Genomic DNA, 22,150 nt, shown 5'->3' with positions numbered 1-22,150 from the left:
GGATTTGACCCATAACTTGGGCATGTGCTCTGACCAGGAATCAAAACAGCAACATCTTGGTGCATGGGTCGATGCTCAACCAGTGAGCCACCCCAGCTGGGTGGAAGAAATTTTTTTACTTAATACATAAAATTTTTGAAAGTCATATCATAGCTATCTCTATGTATATAGTGCAGACCCTTAAAAGCATTTTTGTCTTCTTTTATTGAAACAAATATTTATTACAGCTGATTTAGAGATTTTTATTGAATAAACATAGAAGTCATGCATGTGATATTTAGCATTCAAAAAATGACTACTTTTATTGTCTGGAGAATTCTGTCTTTGCAGTTTCAGTAATATGCTAAGTGTAAATACCTGCATTTATTCTCTTGAAGTTCCTGGAGATTTATCAATTTCTTATGACTTCTAGATAACTGACACGTTATATTTATTGGGAAAAAATTTTAGCAGATTGTTTCACTGGTTTTGTTCCTTAACATTAACTTTGCAAAATTATGCTTACATGTTTCTATTTACTTCAAATTAGCAGATCCCAGAAGTCACTTTTGCCACTTGGTGGTAGAAATGTTTATAACCCAGGTTTGTAGTGAGATACACAGTCAGGTAGGGCTCTGCTTGTCAATTAAAAGTATACATTTTCTATTTCACTCAGCACCTACTGTTTCCTACGCCATGTCTCATTGCATGAGATACAGAGATGAATGTTATTGTTTCTGAATTCATAACATTCACAGTCTAGCATGGATGACTGGCCAGTCAATGTAATCAGTAAGAAGTATTATTTGGTCAAAAAAGCACAAATACTGGAATTGGACAAATATACATTAAAATTCTGAGTTTGTTATTACAATAAGATGGCATTAATTTTAAAAATTATCTCTTTGCTTATCTGTTTTCTCATCTATACATTATGAGCTAGGAAGAAAATTGCAGTTCGGTATGATAAAAGTAAAGTTTAAGCGTAATGTTTATACAATGCTTGGTTCACAGTAGATTTATAGAAAATGTTAAGTTGATTCCATTGGGGATGCTAAAGCAAAATATCATAGACTGGGTAGCTTAAACACAACAGAAATGGATTGTTAAGAGTTCTAGAGGCTATACATTGCCTGGTGGCACTGTTCCAGGTCGCAAACTTCTTGTATCTTCATTTGGCAGAATGGTCAAGGGATCTCCCTGAAGCTTGTATAAGGCACTAATCCCATTTCCGGGGGTTCAGCTCTCATGACTTCTCAAAGACCCCACCTCCTAATGCCACCACAATGGATATTAGGGTTCAATATATGAAGTTTGGGGCCACACAAACATTAAGATGTTATCTCTTAGCTTCTTTGATCCCTTTATTGTCACGATCTTCCATATTTGTCCTTTATTGAATTCTATACAGCAAGATAATTTACATTAAAATAAATGAAAATAGTCCTGGGTATTTTGGTTAGAGTGTCAGCCAGTGGATAGAAGGGTCACAGGTTTAATTCCCATTCAAGGGCAAGCACCTGAGTTGCAGGTTCCATCCTTGGCCCAGGTTGGGGTTGAGCGGGAGGCAACCAATCAATGTGTCTCTCTCACATATCTCTCTCTCTCTCTCTCTTCCCCCCTTCACTCTATCTAAATATCAACAGAAAAATATCCTCAGTTGATGATTAACAAAAAATAATAATAAAATAAATAAATGAAAATACATTTAATAAAATTACTCTACAATATACATGCCGCCATGACCTATAATCTTGCTGCAGTTTGGTTTCAGCTCTGACACAAAACATCATTCCAGAAATTTTTAAAAATAAGCGCCATTGCTATACAGATACATTTTTATGAAATAATAGTAGGAGTTCGATGATGCAATGGAAATTGATAGAAAGACAGCACACTTTTTTGAAATGTAAAAATTTTACTGAAAGAAAATTATTCCAGAGTTTGTCTTTAAACAATGAGGGATTAAGTAAGAAAATGGGTAGTGAAGTGATGTTCAGATTAAGGTAACAACTTAGCCAAAAATTAAAAGTGGGTATGATGCATTGCAGAACAACTTCCACAATTCCTTTGTCCTGGTTCTCTTTTACAGACAACTCCTAAAACCACTAAAAAAACTGTCACTTAGTTTGGAGGTACTCTTCATTTATTCAAACATTTCTAAAAATTACACTTGGGAATTCTGAAAATGTAAAAGAAGTGTAGTGTACCTGTAGAATATTTCCAAACTTCTAAATAAAACAGAAGAAAAACTAGGATAACAAATAAAATTTCATGGACACTTCCTACAACAAAACTAGTAGGCAAGTCCCAAAATATGAACAGATGCAGAAAAATCAGAGATATCTAAAGATCCATGGGTTATCAGAATCTCTATAGAAGGAAACATAGTGAGGGGCAGGACATCTGGTAAATCTTAGAACCCAAGGTCAGCAAAAGGGATTCACTGACAGGCATGGCAGGGCAATCTACGAATAGCTGCTGACCTTGGGTAGGGTGGAGGCTTGCACACTGAAATACCCAAGGGGTTTCCAATAAGATCTGAAGGGCCTGATACCATCCAGTTTTCACAACTCTCAAACAGAACCAACTAAAACTCCCTGCCTGAATCAAGCTTCTTACTCAAAAAAAGTACTGGGAGTAAAATATCTATGAAGCAAGACTAAGGTGATAGGACCAAAGAAAGAAAATATTGCAAACAAATAAGTGTGAGAGAAGCAGACCAGGAGATGGCAAACATAAGAGGCCATACTATTGAACACGATGAAAACAAACAGAGAGCCCTGGACTCATTAAGTGAGGAAAGCTATCTTGACATGTTTTCACCTCATAAAAGTCCAGGAAGATTAGCTGCATAAAAGTACCATCAATAGGGCACATTTTTAACTTCATATTTATAGAGAGTCCAGAGGGAAGAAAGTAGATTTTCAAAAATAACAGTCCTGAGTATGACTGCTCACAAGGTGGCCTTGAGAGATAGTTTCTAGACAAACCACAGTGCCAGGGCTACATTGACTTTGTAGCCTTGTGTTCCTGCGTTGGGAGAACATGGCTTTGAGAGGTCCTATACACTTCCTTCCTTAGCCTCGCAGCCCCACAGCCACACCTTCCTGGATAGAACTACATCACTGCGTCTGGCCACCCCTAGCTGTTCCTGAATGTCAATTCCTTCAGCATTTCATGATCCTCTCCTTTGCACACCTCCTCTACTCCTTAAAGTCTTTCCGTGCAAGAAGCTATCTACAAATTATTTAGTCCTGACTTAATAGTGAACTTTTCTAAGAATTTGTTAGAAACAGACAAAATTTACACAGGGCACAAGTTCGCTAATTCCTAATTGTAGACTACACCCAACTCTCACAAGGGTTTATTACTTTTCTAAATGAAACAAAGAACTCAGATTTGGGACTGGGGTCCTTGAGGCAGCTCCAGTATATCATCTGCAAATTAAAGTCAAGGTTTTGGACTTAGGAAACGACTCAAGAAAGGCAGACGTGGGTGGGTGAAAAATGAATGATCTGAAGGAGATTGTATGATTTTCCAGAAAGTCAATTGAACCATCACCAAGACCTACAACACAAGCTAGGCTTACTGAGGCCAACCAGAAACTTACCAGGACTCGAGTGTCCCCTTAGCTCTAAGGCTAAGACCTCTGAATCAACTTTGGAACTTGAAGGGATCAGTTGGAAGCATGGCCCTCCACATCTCCCGATCATGAGAGAAAATTCTAGAAGGCCAGAGTCCCTATATCAGCAATCTCACTAATATGTGGAAATGTACTGGTCCTGCAATCAGTCCCATCAGGGGTCTGAACCACTACCTCATCCTGTCCCAGTGGGCCTGGGTGGTGGTAAGCCCACAGGGACTTCCCCAAACGGTCCTGTGGCCAAGGCCCTTTGCATAGTTACCCTCTGGCCCTTGATTGGCCTCATGAATTGGGTCTCCAACAGTGAACCTGGAGAGAGAGAAAAGAGGTTTAGTATTTCTGGAGCTGTTTGGGTTTAAAAGCAGAAAAAAATATAGGTACAAGGGAGCTCCCATAGTACAGTCAGCTGATTTTTCAACAGAAATTTTGCCAGGTCAAAGGGATTGGCACCAAATACTCAACATGATGAAAAGCAAGGACCTACGATCAAGATTACTCTACCCAGCAAGGCTATCTCTTAGATTCTAAGGGGAGATATATAGCTTCCCAGATGAGAAAAACTGAAGGAGTCCTTTACCACCAAACCAGTGTTACGAAAAATGTTAATGGGACTTCTTTAATAATAGTAAGAAAAAAAGAGCAAAAATATAAATAATAAAATGATAATAACTACATACATATCAATAATTACTTTAAATGGCATAAGGTGGCTGAATGTATAAGTTAACTAGATTTATTCATATGCTGCCTACAAGAGACCTCCTTCAGGTTGAAAGACACACAAAAATTAAGGGAGGGAAGTTGTTTTTCATTCAAATGGAAATTTAAAAAAAAACCTGAGGTAGCACTATTTATATCAGAGAAAATTAACTTTAAAACAAAGGCTATAACAAGAAACTAAGAAGTAAGTACCCAACAATTCCACTTTTGGGAATTTAACCAATGAAACCCAAAATGCTAATTCAAAAGGCATGTATACGCATCCCTGTGTTCACAGCAGCATTATTTACAATGGCCAAGATATGGAAGCAACCCAAGTGTCTGTCAATAGACAAATGGATAAAGAAGATGTGGTGTTACAGACAATGGAATATTACTCAACCAAAAGAAAGAATGAAATTTTACCATTTGCAACAACATGGGTGGACCTAGAGGGCATTATGCTAAGTGAAATAAGTCAGACAGAGAAAGACAAAGACCATATGATTTCACTTATTGATGTGGAATTTTAAGAAGAAAATAAACCAACAAAAGAGAAATAAACTGGTAGGTACAGATAACATTTTGATGGTTGCTAGTTGGGAGGAAGGTTTGGAGAAGGGATGGAAAAGGGGAAGGGAGTAAGATATACAAATTGCCAGTTATAAAAATCATCTCAGAGATGTAAAGTATAGCATAGGGAATATAGTTCATAATACCGTAAGAACTATGTATGGTGTTAGATGGGTAGACTTACTGGGGTGATCAATTTGTAAGTTATATAAATGTCTAATCACCATGTTGTACACATGAAACTAATGAAATATTTACTGTATGGCATGAGTAATTGACACGCTTAAAAATTATTTTAACAAGTAAGAGCAGAGGATTCATTCTGTCTGTAAAGAGAACGGAGAATGTAGTATATGTCCCATGACACATACTGCAAAATAATCAGCTCCAGGACAGCTATCTCTGTCCAACGTCAGCCATCCCAGCAATTTCCAACCATTCTACCTAATGGGTGATTCCAGAAACTGAGATACTCCTATTCCTCCCCCATAAATCTCAGGCCATTATCTCCCATTTCAAAACCAAACTAAGCAAAAAAAAACAAAACAAAACAAAACAAAAAAACCCAAAACCTGGTAGGCACATTATACTGTGTTTTTATTTAAAATATAAAATGTTTTAAAATATAAATGCAGGCAGAGTTCCATTATGCCAACTACACACCATATGATCAATACAACAAACTGTCATTCTATTTGGGGATAGATAAAGGAGACAGCAGTGAGAGCCACCAGGAATCCATTTGTACTAAGACAAGCAGATATTGGGGCATTCAAGCAAGTGAGGCTGGCACATTTGATTGGCAGGAAGATTCACTATGAGAGAAAAAAGGCCAGGAGATTCAACATAAGGAAGAAAATCCAAGAAATTCTTGGGTGGAACTAAGGGAGCCAGGAGGCAGCCATGGGGTCAGCTGGTGGCTACATCGTCACGTGGTTCCCTTTGGTGGATTTGCAGCTAAACATGGAAAAGAGAAAAGAGGACCAGGTCATCCTGTCAGTGACACATGAAGCTGAGATTAGCTTCATCTCAGTGCTAGAAGCATCCTGAGCCTTCAGAAGAGAAAGGAGAGCATGTCTAAAAGGTTTGGGAATGTCAGAGACATGTATCTCATCAGAGTAATACTCCCCAGTCTCTCCAGGTCTCAGCCCCCAGCCCTCTGCAGGGTCTAAGTCTCTCCACCTACATCCCTGTCACTTCAGTGAACCCTAAAGTCCTTCCTATCCCAAAAATTGAGGTTTCCAAGGGGTTAGGTTGGTTGGAAAGTAGTGTTACAGATAGTTAAGATTCCACCCTGGGACAGATGATCATTCCAGAGAAGACACAGGCTCTGTAGTCTTTCACCACCTGGACCCCATGTGAAGGGTGGCCCTGCCCACCAGCCATGCCCCAGAAGGGCCAACAATACCTGTAGCTTCCCAGCTGATTCTTAGGGAGTTTGCCTGGGAGGACTTTTGCCCATCTGACCTCCTGTCTAGGAAGCCCCATGACTTCTGATTGCTCACCTCATTCACAAGAGTACAGTTTGAATGTAATTGCTGGTTGAAATTTTCATGTTAAGAAGAAAGACAACAGTAAAAGTATCAGGATGTATGTGAAAGCTTCACCCACTTCCACTCATTATTATTGACTGGAGCCAATTCTCGCTGAATGGGAGGACGATTTTTAGATTCAGAAGAATGTAACTACAGTGGAGCTTGAGTATTACTCAGAATGCAGGAGACACAGAATGACCCAGGAGTTTAACAGCTCACATGCATTATTATACCCCACTGTAGGCCTGCCAGGCACTGAAACCCCTGGCAGGCACTCCTCCTCCCCACCCTGATCCAGCTGCTAGTGGTGCCAATTCCCTGTTGTGAACACCACCAGAAGTGAGGTGTGGGTGGGTAGGGTGGTGGCATGAACACAAACCCTGGGCACAGGTATGTATGTTGGGGCAGGGGGTGGGGGAGGTGTGCATGTGTCCATGTTAAGAGAAAATTTTTAAAAAGGAAAAAACATGATAAAGACATAAAACCAAGCCACAAAGAAATATAGAATGAAAATACGTACTGCTAAAACCTCTACTCTCATTGTAGTTCAGCCACAACCTTAAGATACAATTAAATTTATTGAGAAGCAAAAAATAATAGTGCAACATGATGGCAAGCATAGATGCCAACTCAAGAGGATTACTGAACAAGAATAAATTAGGAGGTCATGAGGAGCAAGTCACAGGAAAAGTTAATTTCTATAATGTACTAACTCAGAGTTCAAAGGACCCCTATTCAAAGAAGAGACTGCTCCATCTGACCCAGCTCATCAAAATGTTTTGGTTCTTTCTTGTTTTTCACAGTTAGAAGAGGTTTAGACAATCTTCAGGGAAATTTGTTAGCTCCCTCCAAACTTTTGATCTATAAAGTCACTGTGCTCTGTGATTTGGGAGTTGGTTTTTTTTTTTCTTTTTTAAATTTTTAACAAATTTATTGGGGTGACATTGGTTAATAAAATTATATAGGTTTCAGGTGTACAATTCTATAATACATCATCTGTATTGTGTGCTCACCAACCAAACTCATGTCTCCTTCCATCACCATTTATCCCCCCTTTACCCTCTTCTACCTCCCTCCACCCTTTGTGAAGTCACTACAGCCAATGTGTGTTTCAGAACACTGAACCAATGGTCCACAATATTTTTACAGTTGCATACCTATAACTCAGTTCCTCCAGAGGTGCTGCTGTTGAGTAGTAAATTTATCTTGAAAGTCAATCAAAAGTTTTTGAAATGATTTTGTGAGATATTTTTAAGTTTAAAGAGGCCACAGACAGAAAAAAAGTTCTTTATAATAAAACATATACATACCAAGTGCTTATAAACCACTTCAAACTAAAGGTCAAATTTCTGATAGAACTCACAGTTATTTATTTATATTATAAAACATTTATATTTAATTGCCTTATTAAGAAAAAAGCATTCTCCACTACAAAAAAAAAAAAGATAAGCCCAGACTGATGTGGCTCAATGGTTACAGCGTCACCCAGTCCACAGAAGAGTCACGGGTTTGATTCCAGATCAAGGGCAGGCAAGTTCCATCCCGGCTGGTCTATGAGTTTGGGAGGCAACCAATCAATGTGTCTCTTTCACATCGATGATTTCTCTCTCTCTCTCTCTCTCTCTTTTCCCCTACTTCTCTCCCTTCCACTCTCTCTAAAAATCAATGGAAAAAATATCCCTGGGTGGGGATTAACAACAACAAATAAGATTCATAATTAGCATAATGGATTCAGGGGGAGCACAGAAGAATTTTTTAGGACAGTGAAACTATTCTGTATGATATTATTATTGTGAATGCATTTTAGTATAAATTGTCAAAATCCATAGAATGTACTTCATCAAGAGTGAACTCTAATGTAAAGTATGAGATTACCTAAAGGCACTCTGAGTGATAATCATGTGTCATTGTACTTTTGTTAATTAGAACAAATATACCACTCTGGTGTGGGATGCTGATAATAGGGGAGGCTATGCAGGGGTGGAGAGAGGGAACATATGAAGAATCTCTGTACTTTCCACTCAATTTTGCTGCAAACCTAAAAAGTAACCTATATAATCTTATTAAAAAGTAAAGTCTATTTTTAGAAAGATTTATGCAAAATACCTATTGTAGTTAATATAGTTTAGGTTTAGAGTGAAGGGTCACTGGAAGTCATACATATTGGAGGTCAACTTATGGGAGTGTGAAAAAACGTAAGATCAAATATGGCATTAGATAAACCAGGCTAATTATTTACCACCAGCAGACGTTTCTTATTGTTTCCTTAAATAGATTAAGGGATTATATAAATCCAAACAAGATGACTTGAACTTCTGTTTATACCTATGATTACCTAATCTCTGGTTAAACGTGGAGTACATACAATATTTTAGGAAACTTGTCTAGCCTTTGGAAATTCTACAAAGGGCTTAGGAATGAAATTCAGTCCTCCACATTTTCCAGAAAACAAAGACCCTCACTGGTGACCATTCTGATGTCAAGTTACATCCACTAGTGAATGGCGTCCTGTAAAGCAACCTGCCTGGTCAACTTGGACAACTTTTCCTTTAACACTATCATCATAAGACCATTTATACTGGCCATCTGTTGGAATTTAGAGAATGTGGGTGTGACTATGGCTCGTAGAAGATATTTTATGCTCCACTCATAAGGGACAGACAGCCCACACACTAAAAACAAATTAGTATTATGGGCTTTATCATCTCAATTATTTTCATACCTAAACGGCACAAAAAAAACTGGTTTCATTTTATGGGGACAATGTTTGTATAAAGAGGACATCAATTGCAGTAGGAACCGTGTATAAAGATCTGTAGTAAAATATATCTCAGTTTTTCATTCCTTCAGTCAGTGACCTGGAGTTTAAGATATGGTAACCTGGGCAGCTGCAGTAGACTTATAATCTCAGTAAATCAGAATTTCATTCATAACTCATCAACTAGTACATAAAACTATTGAGAGATGTAAAAGGCAGTGAGCTGTTCTTCAATCTCAGAGACAACTTCAAGTAATGTTCTCAAAAATTTAAAAATGGAACTGCCTTTTGACCCCGCAATCCCACATCTGGGAATATATTTGAAGAACACTGAAATATGTATGCACCCCCTTTTTTTTTATTGGAGTGTTATTTACAATAGCCATATTCTGGAACAGCCCAAGAAGGTAAAAGGACTAGCAAAGTAATACCCAAAAAGCATATATACATAGCACATAGATGCAGACAACAGTGTGGTGATCGGCAGAAGGAAACTGGGGTGGAGGTAGATGGAGATGGACAAAGGGATGGAGACTTTGCCTGGGGCAATGCACACACTCTGCAGTGTGCAGATGATGATTTGTTAAGCTGTACACTTGAGACTTGTATGTTTTCATGAACCAATGTCATCCCAATAAATTCAATTAAAAAAAAAAAACTCTAAAAGAACTACCAAGATTTCTCCAAGTAACAAAGAGTTGGGTTTCGTGAGAACCTCTGAAATATTTTTTAAATTTATCTTTATTGTTAAAAGTATTACAGGTACCACCCCCCCACACTTTCCCCTCACTGACCCTCTCCTCCCTGCTCCCACCCTGCTCTCGCCTTCCCCACCTACCTCTGAAATATTTTAAGTTGGGTCCCTGGTGTGCTAGTGAGCAGTACTTGCATCTCAGACGTATTAGGAAGTGAGCTAGGATACACTGTGCTCTGCAGGTGCCATAAAATACTTTCCCGAGTTCATCTGAAATCCAGTCCTGACAGAGCTTAGACATGCTGCATTCAGGCTCTTGCTACCCAGCATACTGAGAATGCCAGGTTGACAACTGGCGTTAGGGTCTGGGTTTGTTCTAAATCTTTCAGTCAACAGTGGTTCACATGAGCTGAAAAGCAGATGACCAGGCATGCCTGATGTGGGCGGTTTTTCCTAAGTGTTCACATCTAGTTCTAGCTGTCCGGGGAGTTCTGAAAGCAGTTCTCTAAGTGTTCACCTTCAGCAAGAAACACTCACCAACCCTTCCCTGCAACCACACTCATGTCAACTGGAATTCATCAGTGGTTGCTAGTTACAAAATCAGGCGACTCCACTCAGGCTGTGGAGGTGCCATAATGTAGGGCCAGTCTGGTGCCAGGCATATTAACATTTGTTACAGCTCAGGTAGCTGCCCTGGGTTATCATAGCATCCCCCACCTGTCCCCACCCCATCATGTGAGTTGAACTGAAGGTCTGTTTATCCCAAACTGGTGCAAACTGAGCTTCCAAGGGAATCTCTAGTCATCACAGAGCACTCGTGCGTTTTTTTTGTTTGTTTCTTTAATTTTTTTTTCCTTTACTGATTATAGAGAGAGGGGAAGGGGGAGGGAAAGAGGGATGGAAACATCTATGAGAGAGAACATCAATTGGCTGCCTCCTGAATGCCCCCACACTGGGGTATTGGCCCACAACCTGGGCATGTCCCTGACCAGGAATCGAATCAGTGACCTCTTGGTGCACGTGTCAACACTCAACCACTGAGCCACACCAGATGTGTGATCTCATGTTCTTTTGAAAATATCATTTGGTCCATCTGTTTTTTGTTTTGTTTTCCTTTATTGATTTTAGAGTGAGAGGAAGAGAGAGATAGAATCATCAATGAGAGAGAACATCAATTGGTCACCTCCTGCATGTCCCCCACTGGGGATTGGGCCCACAACCTGGGCATGACTGGGCATCAAACCGGCGACCTACTGGTGCATGGGTCGATGCTCAACAACTGAGCCAAACAGGCCAGATGGTCCATCTGTTTTTTATTTGCAAATTATCAGGTATTTGTGACAGTATTTCCTTAGCCTAACAAAGGTTCATAATAGGTTTTTATTAAACCAAGCTCATCAATATTGAGGACTTCCTTTCAGGCAAATGTTTTAGAACTAGGGTCATGCCAAAGGAGTAGATATTTCCTGCTTTTGGCCAGGCTCTGTGTTGGCCATAGGAAGATTCAAGCCTCTTTGGTCAATGTTTTCCTGGGGCCTTTTTTCATGGAAAGATGAGGGGGAAGAAATCTCAGTTTCAATCATCTCTTTGCTGCTTCAGTTGTAGGATTCCTCTTTCTTCCTTATTTGAGATGTTATGATGTTTTTGTATATCTCTATGCATGGAGTAATCTTTTCTATTAACCTGTAATCTCCAGATTCTAGGGGTTTTGTCTTTGTCTTTCCTTGGAAGACTGGGTTTGGGGGAGGGGAATGGAGAAGTTACTATGGTACCTAGCAAAACTTAGTCATGTTGTCTTAGTCACTATATATATAATTTCAGACAGGAATGAGATTGCCGAACCTGGGTTCTAGGACCTTAAAATGCCGTGTGACATAATGACAACCCCAGGAAATAACAGTGCAAGTGCATGTTGGAAAGTCCCCTCATGGGACAGTACCATGTAACAGCACTAGGGGGGGGGCATCGGTGATTTGTTAAATTGTTATAGGTGTCAACAAAATAAAGACAGCCTGCAGCTCTGTTAAAACTAATTTTCTACAGCGATTGTAAGACGGTGACTGTCGTCAATAACACTGTATCGAATATTTGAAATTTCATGTGTCTTACTGCAAAACATGTTTGTGTTCTATTAGGGCGTCAATCCCCAAGTGTTGTTTCCTATAGATTATACATCTAATCCGCCAGCCTGCACCTCTCCCTGTAGCCTAACCCGCCATGTCACTTCCTTTTGAAGAATCAGCCAATCGCAGGGAGGGGGCGTGGCCTAGGGGGAGGCGAAGCACACTTGTCCAGGCAGCACTTCTGTAGCGTAGCCAGAGGCGTCGTAGCTGCCGCTCGAGCAGAGAGCGTTCCTGGGACCCCGGTGTCCACAGAACTTCCAGAGCCGAGGCCACTCCTAGAACACTCGGAGCGGTACTGAATTGAGGGTGAATATCTTCATGCCTAATTTCTCTTACATAAATATTTTCCATTTACCTGTTGGAGTGCAAACAATGAGTTTTTCTAGTTATTTGAAATGACATCAGTATTTAAAATATCTGTGATTAGAGCACTTGTAATTAATATTTGCTATAAGTCATTGGATTATTTTTTATTTTACCATATTACTACTAGATTTTTTAGGTCTTTAAAGTGATTTCTCTAGTTTTGATGCAACTAAGGGAATAATAAACCACCGAAAATGGTCGACATGATGTATGCATTTAAGAGTCTTCATATACATTAACCTAAAAAATAAGTGTGTTGAATTCATTAGAAAACCCTTGTAAACCCTTGCTATGTCTTTAAAACTTTCAGTTTCCAGACTAGATTTGAACATTTCAAAATAGACTCAAACAACTGTAAGAATTCCCAAGAAAGAGTACTGGACACAATGAGGGAATATCAAAAATAAAGACAAACTGGTAATGCTTCCACTAATGGTATCTCTGGATTTTTAGTGTAGACAGGACATCCCAGTGTTGATCTCCTTAAATGATAAACAATGTAGGGAAACATCGATTGGCTGCCTCCAGCATGTGTCCTGACTGGGTGTCAAACCCACAACCTGGGCATGTGCCCTGACAGAGAATCGAACCCACCACCATTTGTTGTATGGGACAATGCTCCACCCAACTGAGCCACACTGGCCAAGGCAATATATTTTTTTTAACCATTTATTCCTTGCTGATTATCACGGGAGCTTGAACATTCACCAGTTCAAAATGTGGAGGTGCTACGAAGGACTAAGCTGACTTGGAGGAAATTGTTCATGTAAACTAGAAGTCACAGGACATTTTTACAACTTATTGTTTGAATGGGAGAGTTTTACTATTAAATTTGAGGCATAAATTCAACTGTTTATATTTTGAGGAGTTCAAAGTTAAAGTTGACACTGATGAAATTAAACAAATGTAGAATTACATAATCAGTTTGATTAGTCATTTTAGAGGCCAGACATGTAGAGACGATTAGCATAGAGATGAAGGGTGTGTTTATTTTACAGTCACAGAGTCAGAGAGAGAGACAGAGAAAGAGACATATTGATTCATTAATTCATAGTCTGTATATCTGCTTCTGGACCAATCAGTTTGTATAAATAAGTTAGGTATGATTGAGATCATAGTGTGTTTTATTTTTTATTTTTTAATTCATTGATTTTACAGAAAGAGAGGAAGGTAGAGGGAGATAGAGAAACATCGATTTGTTGTTCGGCTCATTTATGCCTTCATTGCTTCATTCTCATATGTTCCCTGACCGCGGATCAAGCCCACAATGTTGGTGTGTCAGGACAATGCTCTAAACCAGTGGTTCTCAACCTGTGGGTTGCAACCTCTTTGGGGGTCAAATGACCCTTTCACAGGGGTCGCCTAAGACCATCAGAAAACATATTTCCAATGCCAATTCATAGCAGTAGCAAAATTACAGTTATGAAGTAACAACGAAAATAATTTTATGGTTGGGCGTCACCACAACATGCAGAACTGTATTAAAGGGTCTTGGCATTAGGAAGGGTGGGAACCACTTAGAGTCTAAGCAATGGAGCTAATGGGCTAGGGCTGCAATCATTGTCTATTTTTGAAGGGTTAGTAAGGTTAAAGGGTGTAGTCAAAAGCTTGCAAAAGGCAGACAAGGCATGAAAATGCATTGCTTGCATGAGTTTTGCTCAGCCTTCCATTAAGTGCGGATTACCTAGATTATCCCCAAGACAATGAGTCACCCAGCAGATGCAGAAGGAGATACCAGACCACTCCAACTGCATAGAGGACAATGGGCAGTGCAAAGGAGGTCAGCAAGAATTGCCAGAGCCTAGAAGCAGAGTATGTAACCTAGACCCCAACTGTTTTCCTGGATGAATCCTTTATGAGCCATTAAATTTAAGAAATATAAAAACAGGTCTCCTTGTCTCATTCTAGACTTACCATGCAGGAACACCTTAAAGTAAATGTCCTGGATGTACCTTCTCGAACTCAATGAATTGATAATGTTAGTAAAAATTTCTGATTATAGTAGTAATACATTAGAATTTTAACCTTTATGATCTCTCACTCTGATATTGACTGATATCAATCAGTTTTTATTTTTATGTGGTATCATTCAGTACAGTTAATTGTCTTGCAGTGGTTTTTCTAGTCATGTGGACATAAGCACTTGTTTTAGAATAGTAATAAAATGCATTAGTTAAAAACAGACAAGATATGTCCAGCCGGTGGGGCTCAGTGGTTGAGCATAAACCAATGCATCAAGAGGTCGCTGGTTTGATTCCCAGTCAGAACACAAACCCAGGTTGTGGGCCTGTCCCCAGTGGGGGGCATGCAGGAGTCAGTCAGTTGATGATCTCTCTCATGGATGTTTCTATCTCTCTCTCCTTCTCACTTGCTCTCTCTAAAATCAATAAAGGGAAAAAAAAAAGACAAGATAACATAGACTAAATCTGTAATAATAGAATATTGTCAGTGACATAACAGACTAATAATATATAGTATATTTTATTAAATGATACCCCATATTTCAGAACATTTATTTCCTATTCATTTATTTGTTCAGCTGCTGAAATAGCTACACAATATATCCTTTGTGTATATTCTTGTTTATGAAAAATTCTTTTGGAAATATTGCTAAAGAAATCATTGCTGGGTTAAAGGATACATGGATATAAGATTTGAAGTTACCACAGAACTGCCCTAATTTAAAATTTCAGTCACAAAACTCATGTTTCTTTTTTTTTTTTTATCCTCACCCGAGGACATTTTTCCATTTTTTTGTTCAGGTAGAGTGGGAGGGAGAGAGAGGAACAGAGAGAGAGAGAGAAACATCAATATGAAAGGAACACATCGAGTGGCTGCCACCCGCACAACTGACCAGGGCCGGGGACAAACTGCAACCGAGGTACGCGCCCTTAGCGGGAACTGAACCCGGGTCTCTCAGGACCGCAGGTCGACGCTCTAACTGCTGAGCCAAACCGGCCAGGGCAAAACTCATGTTTCTTAAGAAACATTTACTTCACTTCAAAGTGAAATACTGAAAAAGGTAACAATATTTTCCAAGTCCTTGAACTCTTACCTCATTAGACATTATAGAATAGCATCTCTCTTGTGTACATAGGCATTCACCACGCTTAGAGTAGTCAAATACTTCTAAAATTTTGTTTTAGAATCTACAACATCCACAAAACTACAAGATATCTGGCAACTACTTTCTGAGTCCTAGGAATAGTGAAGTTATACATAAAATAAGAGAACTAAAATTAGCCATCATATTTATTCCAACACACAGTCCAAGACAAGATGACCAAACCGTGATGGAATCATTTTCACTAAGTCAGCAAACAACGTGATTTTATAGAAACAACCTCAGCTTGCTGATAAAATGAAATGGACCAGTGCTTGTTCTGGAGGTATTAATACGAGGACCAGCTCAGGGATCAAGCCTTCCAAGTGTGGTGGCAGTAGCTTTCAGAAGTCTCCCCAACCAGGGAGAACACTATCTCTGTTCTGGAAAACAATGACTTTGGCTCTTTATAAGGTGTCTCTGAAGATCACACCGGTTTTGTTCCAGGTGACAGCATTTAAGAGGTCTTCAGAGAGGTGTTAGTAAGGGATGATTATGTCTCTTTAAGGGGGAAGAAAGATTAACACCTTTGCTAATCTCCTAAACAGTTCTCTACCAAAACAATCTAATCAAGAAACACTAATTATACAACAAACCAACTCTCTCATGCTGTCTTTGTTTCTAAATAACTGGACTTCAAGAGCTTTTATTGTTGCTTTACAAAACAATAGAAAGGATTATTTTATTAGTTAATGACTTTAGCAAATGTCCAGAAACTTGGAAATATTTTACCTCTGTTTACCTTTGAAATGTTTTAATGGCCCTGGCCGGTTTGGCTCAGCGGTTAGAGCGTCGGCCTGCGGTCCTGAAATGTTTTAATGATGTTTGATATGTAAGAATTGATTTATTGGTAATATATTTTAACATAAAAACACCTTGGCAACTACTCTGTTTTTCTTTTACCTATCTGGATATGTTTATTATTATTATTATTTTTAACAAACACTAGTGAGATCTAGGGCCAGGTTGGAGAATTGGACTTTGGACTGAGACTGCATTAAAACTCCTTGGTCCATTGGGCAAACGAACCCACAAGCACGTCCTGTCAGATTTACTTGGAGAAGATATTAATGAGAATACTAGTAACTTTGAAAATAATATTTAGTAATATTTAAATAAATAAAATTATAGTATTAGCTACCATAGCTCAGCATTCTTTTCTAATGTGTATTAGTTAAAATATTAACATATATCACATGTCATTTGTTCCAGATATAGTAATTGTAATTTCTCAGATTAGTATTTTTATTTATACACACACACACACACTCACACCTGCATGTATATATATACATATTTGTATTTATTCATAAATATTCATTAAGCACCATGATGTGTTAAGGCCATATTCTAGCCCAGTGAAGGATACGATAATGAAAAAGGAGGCCTGGTGCCTGGACTCAAGGAATTAAAATATGAGAGAGGAAGTGTTGCAGAAAAAGGTAATATCAATCACATGCAGGTTACAAAGGTCAGTGACTGGATACATTTACTGATTTTAGCAAGAGAAGGAGGGGGAGAAAGAGACATGAGAGAGAAGCATCAATGGGTTGCCTCCTGGGATCGAACCTGAAACGTAGATATGTGCCTGACTGAGAAGCAAACTCTTGCCCTGTCCTCAGAAATATTTGACTCTCTCTATAAAATCACTGCCCTGTCCTGCCACGGCCTTGACCTCACAAATATTTTTAACATCTTGCTAAAGGTTAACATTCAAAATAGACAGCAGTGTGCTCCCAGCTCTGTGAATCCCTCTGTGCTGTGAGACTCATTCAGGTCCTCCATGGAGGTGGAGTTCTCAGGGGGCGAGGCAGTGATGGAGGGATGGGTTTTGGGGGGATGCTGGCCAGCTGGTCCAGCCATGGCAGCAGCACAGCCAAGCGAAGTGTTGCATGGAGCCAGATTTAAAATAGTGGCGGAAGAGGAGGTCGTCATTTTGAATAATAGAAAATATATTAAAACAAACATTAAATTAAGTCTTCCAAGCATAAACATGCAACATCGATTTATTTAAATAATTTGAGGTAATTAAATTACAGCTATAGTTTATTTATAACTACAAATACCTACAAAACGATTTTTTTAGTTACTTTAAAGGTACGTATTCAGCAGTATATTTTTATAAATATCCCTTTTCTTTTTCGGAGCAGTTCATTTTCACTAGCAAAATATTGCACAATATTAAAAAAAAGAGAGAGATAATAAGTTTTAAAACTCACAGCAACATATTATTACTATAGATAAAAACAAGGAGTTTAGACCTCCAGAGATGTTCCTGTACAAATTTTGGCTGTGTTTATGTATATGAATATATTGAATAGTCCAATAATTCATATTTACATACTGCATTACAATGTAACTATTAAAGCATTTTCTTATTTTAGGTTTCTTTGTGATATCCCACTGTGGGATATTTTCAGATAATAAATTACTTGTTGGAAACTTAGTAATAAAATTTGAAACCATCCGGGCGGAGTTGTCTCACTGGTTGAGTGTTCACCCATGCACCAGAGGTCACTGGTTTGATTCCGGGTCAGGGCACATGACCAGGTTGTGGGCCTGATCCCCAGTGGGGAGCATGCAGGAGGCGGCCAATCAATGTTCTCTCTCATCAATGTTTCTATCTCTCTATTCCTCTCCCTTCCTGTCTCTCTAAAATCAATGAAAAAAAATTCAAAACAAATTTTGAAACAGAGGTCGGAAGTGGATTTTTTGTTAATTTATGAAGCCTGATACTGTATAAAAAAAAAAAAAAAAGAATTAATCACTTCAGTCATAATATCCTGATGGCCTGTTGGAGTTTTATCAGATTGCTTTCACAATATCATCTTTATTTGTTTTTCCATATTCTAGCTCTCTAAACATATGGCTAACTATAGTCATTCACATTTTGATCTCAAATGTGACTTTGATCTCTGAAGACAGGAGAGAAATTGAGCAGGGCAGAAACAATTTAAATAGGACTGAAGATGAAAGAATTTCAGATTCTAGACCATAGGGAAAGCCTGAAATTAGCACCGAAGGGAAGGACCAAATACCATGTTGAAATAAAGTCAGATGTGGAAGCGGGAATGGGAGTAAAATGTGGAAAAATTTGCCATGTGGATATTCTTTAAAAATCAGTGCCAAGGTTGAACCAAAAAGGAGGATGGAGTTAAATAGATTCTTTCTGGAGATTCTAAAGTCCCTCTTTCTGTTGGTCTTCCCCCTGCAGAAGCCGAATCCAGGTGGAGCCTAGGAATCCCTATTGAAAGGGCTCTCAAAAGCCAGGATCCTTCTGTGTGGAGGCCTTTGAAGTTGTCTGGACTGGGAAAAGCTCAGAAGGTTACAGCTGCCTGCAGATACCCAGGGCCCAGAGATCACAGAAACCCTGACCCGACTGGGTGGGTGTTCCTACAAGCATCAGTGGGACCAATTATACAATTCTTAGGTAAGCACATATTTGTTAAGATGCATACTTCTTTTCTTCAAACATAAAAACACACTTATTATTATTTTAACTGTCAGCAGGCGTAACACCATCCTAAGAAAATAGAATTTATCTAGTTAATAAAACATTATATAATTATTTGTAGTTTACTCAAGCTATAGAATTTCCACCTGTTATTGTTTTGACATTTACAAATTTACATAATTCTTTTTTATTTTGTGCTCCCTGTGCATACAAATTGTGATGTCTAGAGAAAGACGTCTAGATTTTTGTGTAGTTTCATATTTGGCATGAAATCTAAAGCTTAATTGGCAAAACGTGTAGAACAGCAAAAGTGACAGGTTTTAAAAATCAATCAAGGACACAGAAAAGTTAAATAAAATGGTAAATATTCTACATTCTCATTTGATCCTTGATATTTGAAGGGAAAATCAATATAATTCATTAGAAAGCATTCATTCCCCTGCACTCCAGGTAATCCTATCAATTAATAATTTACTCCAGATTCAGGATTCAGATAAAAAGACCATAGTGAAATGTATGTCTCCATAGATTGTTTCACTTTATTTCTAGCTCATGTCTTCCGTCAAGGACACCTGAGCTGCACTTAGAAGGTGGCCACCCTCGATGCACTAGAGAGCCACAGTCCTTCCCCTTTTCGACAATTCCCTTTTCTTTTTCTTTAATCCTCACCCAGGGATAGTTTTACATTTATCTTCAGATAGAAACAGAGGTTGGGGGGGAATGAAGAGAGAGAGACAGAGAGACAGAGAAACATCAGTGTGAAAGAGGCACATTGACTGGTTGTCTCCCACACAACACCAACCAGGACCAGGGACAAACCAAAGAGGTACGTGTGCTGGATCAGAATCAAAGACAGGTCCTAGTGAGATCTGGCAGAGGGCAAACTACAGTGAAAGATGATGTGACGATTCTGGAACGTGAAATATAGCATACGTATGGTAAACATAAGTTTCACCTCAGAGGTGGACAGTTTGTCATTTATTTAGTTAAGGCATTTAGAGGAACATGTCCCAAGTGGGTTGTGATTTTCTCATTCATTCTTCTCTTTCTCCTCAGAAATATAGAACACACACACTGCAAAACTTCCAAAATAGATTACCTGCTAAGTCTTAAGAGTGAAGATTTTAAAGTTACTGCTGTGGTGTCTGCATAGCTGGGACCTTGTAAGTGGCCCAAAGACCTGGAAATGGCATTGACAAATGGACAAGCCCAGTGGCCCAAAGAAGACATTATGATGTTACTGGACCTCCTGGAGAATAATCTTCCATCCAATGATAGCCACACATTCAAAACAACCCAGTCACATATGGACTGGGAAAAAGTCGCTTTTAAACATTATTCTGGAGAAATGTGCAAACTCAAATGGTTAGAGATTTCTAGTAAGATAAGAAAGTTTCGGACTTTGACAGAACTAGTCCTGGAAGCTAAGAAAGATGTTAAAAATCTTTACAAAAGTAGAAAACTCAAGAAACATCCAGACATGCCCAAGCAGCCCTTGACTGCTTACCTCCGTTTCTACAAGGAGAAGCGGCTCCTGTACTCCCAAAAGCACCCTGAGCTGAACAACCCAGAGCTGACCAAGGTCCTGTCTAAGAAATACAAGGAGCTCCCAGAGCAGATGAAGCTGAAATATATTCAGGATTTCCAGAAGGAGAAACAGGAGTTTAAGGAGAAGCTGGCTCAATTCAGTAAGGACCACCCTGATCAAGTCCAGAACTCCAAGACATCAGCTGTCCCCAAAAGGAGCCCAACCAAAGCCCAAAAGAAGTTTGGGGGAAACGTTATGGAAATGAAATCTCCCCCAGTAAACTGTATTCCTGAGTTGAAATTCTATGGAGAGCTCAAGAAGCCCCCAATGAACGCATACCACAAGTTCCACGAGGATGTGTGGTCCAGTGGGGAGCTGCAAGGCCTGCCCCCGAGGGAGCGCATGGTGGAGATTGGCAGACGCTGGCAGCGCATCCCACCCAGCCGGAAGGAGCAGTATAAGAAGCAGGCTGAGGAGCTGCAGAAACAGTACAAGGTGGACCTGGAGCACTGGCTCAAGAGTCTGTCTCCTGAAGACTATGCTACTTACAGAGAGAGAACCTGTGCTAAGCGTAAGAACATGATCATGAATGGAGGCCCAGAGCCCAAGGTCATCAGGACAGAGGTGCAGTCTCCATCAGCAAGGACTCTGCAAGAAGGCCTTGCACAGGAGCAGGGGCTGCAGGCTCCAGAGACAGAATCACCAGAGACTATTGGGGACCATGCTCATGCCTCATGTGTATCAGAAGAAAATAAGGACGATGGGGAAAAGGCAGAAGGCAGTAGCTCCTCAGACTCCAGCAGTGGGGATGAAGATGAAGAGAGTGAGGACAGCAGCTCCTGCTCATGTTCCTCAAGTGACACCTCCGACTCAGATTCCCACTGAGCTTTGTTCATTTCTAAATGGTGGGGCAGAGAACTTCCCAACAAACTTCCATGGCATGTATGTGCAACTGAAGGGCTCTCCTCCCTGTCCCTTTTCATTTCTTTGCTTGTTCCTTCATTTCCCCTACTTCTCCTCAATACAAAGGAGAACATTTGGGAAGAAGGGAATTTGGGACAGTGCTGTCCATATCAGGCCCATAAACCTGGGAGGAGAGGCTCCTGCTGGGAGAAGAAATATAAGTATTAGGCTGTGTAGGGTCCCCCTACACCATCCTGCTTCCTCTAGGACCTCTGTGCATTTAAAGCTCTTGAAACAAACAGTGTGATGCTTGGTCTGTGGGGGACACACTGCAATAGATGGAATATTTCTGAAGTCAATTTTGCTTTCCTCATGTTCTGTCTGCCAGAGGTGGTTTGATCCACCCTGATCCTGTGACTCTTACAGTCCCCGAAAGAACTGAACTTTTGGACTCGCACTACATATGATGGGAAAAAGCAGTTGGTCACCCTGAAATGTGATAGTAAGCAGTGTCATATAGGAAGCAATATTTATGTATGTATATTTAACTCTTATATCGTTATGATACATTCTAATTTAGAATAAAATTATATTTCTTAAAGGTAACTATTTCATTTGAATGAGTTCTTCCATAGAATAAATTTATTATAAATTGGGGCTCTGCTTCTCCAAGCGGTGCCTGCATTTGTTCTTTGCAAAAGCCTAAATTACTTCCAGGTAAAACTGAATCTTTTATTTAACATTCGGGGGGTGGGGGGAGATAAATGATAGGTAGGTAGGTAGGTAGGT

The 22,150-nt window shown here is 39.5% G+C and overlaps 1 protein-coding gene across 1 annotated transcript; it reads left to right on the top strand.

Annotated features, from left to right (window-relative positions):
• Positions 1-5,800: 5,800 nt before the first annotated feature.
• Positions 5,801-21,343, top strand: LOC118627861 (upstream-binding factor 1-like protein 1). The gene is made up of 2 exons (XM_036258316.1): positions 5,801-5,929; positions 20,084-21,343. Exons 1-2 carry the CDS (start codon positions 5,801-5,803, stop codon positions 21,341-21,343), a joined length of 1,389 nt encoding a protein of 462 aa, XP_036114209.1.
• Positions 21,344-22,150: the final 807 nt, after the last annotated feature.

This window comes from Molossus molossus, unplaced genomic scaffold (assembly GCF_014108415.1).
Source record: "Molossus molossus isolate mMolMol1 unplaced genomic scaffold, mMolMol1.p scaffold_m16_p_13, whole genome shotgun sequence".
Taxonomy (NCBI): domain Eukaryota; kingdom Metazoa; phylum Chordata; class Mammalia; order Chiroptera; family Molossidae; genus Molossus; species Molossus molossus.
Note: the sequence above shows the minus strand (reverse complement) of the source record. Positions and strands in the feature narration are given on the sequence as shown.

Bases quoted from the DNA above. Each gene is read 5' to 3' on its own strand.
- LOC118627861 (XM_036258316.1), top strand. From the start codon at position 5,801: ATGGGGTCAGCTGGTGGCTACATCGTCACGTGGTTCCCTTTGGTGGAT. The intron at 5,930-20,083 runs GTGCTAGAAGCA...GTGTCTGCATAG, and splicing joins CTGAGATTAGCTTCATCTCA to CTGGGACCTTGTAAGTGGCC.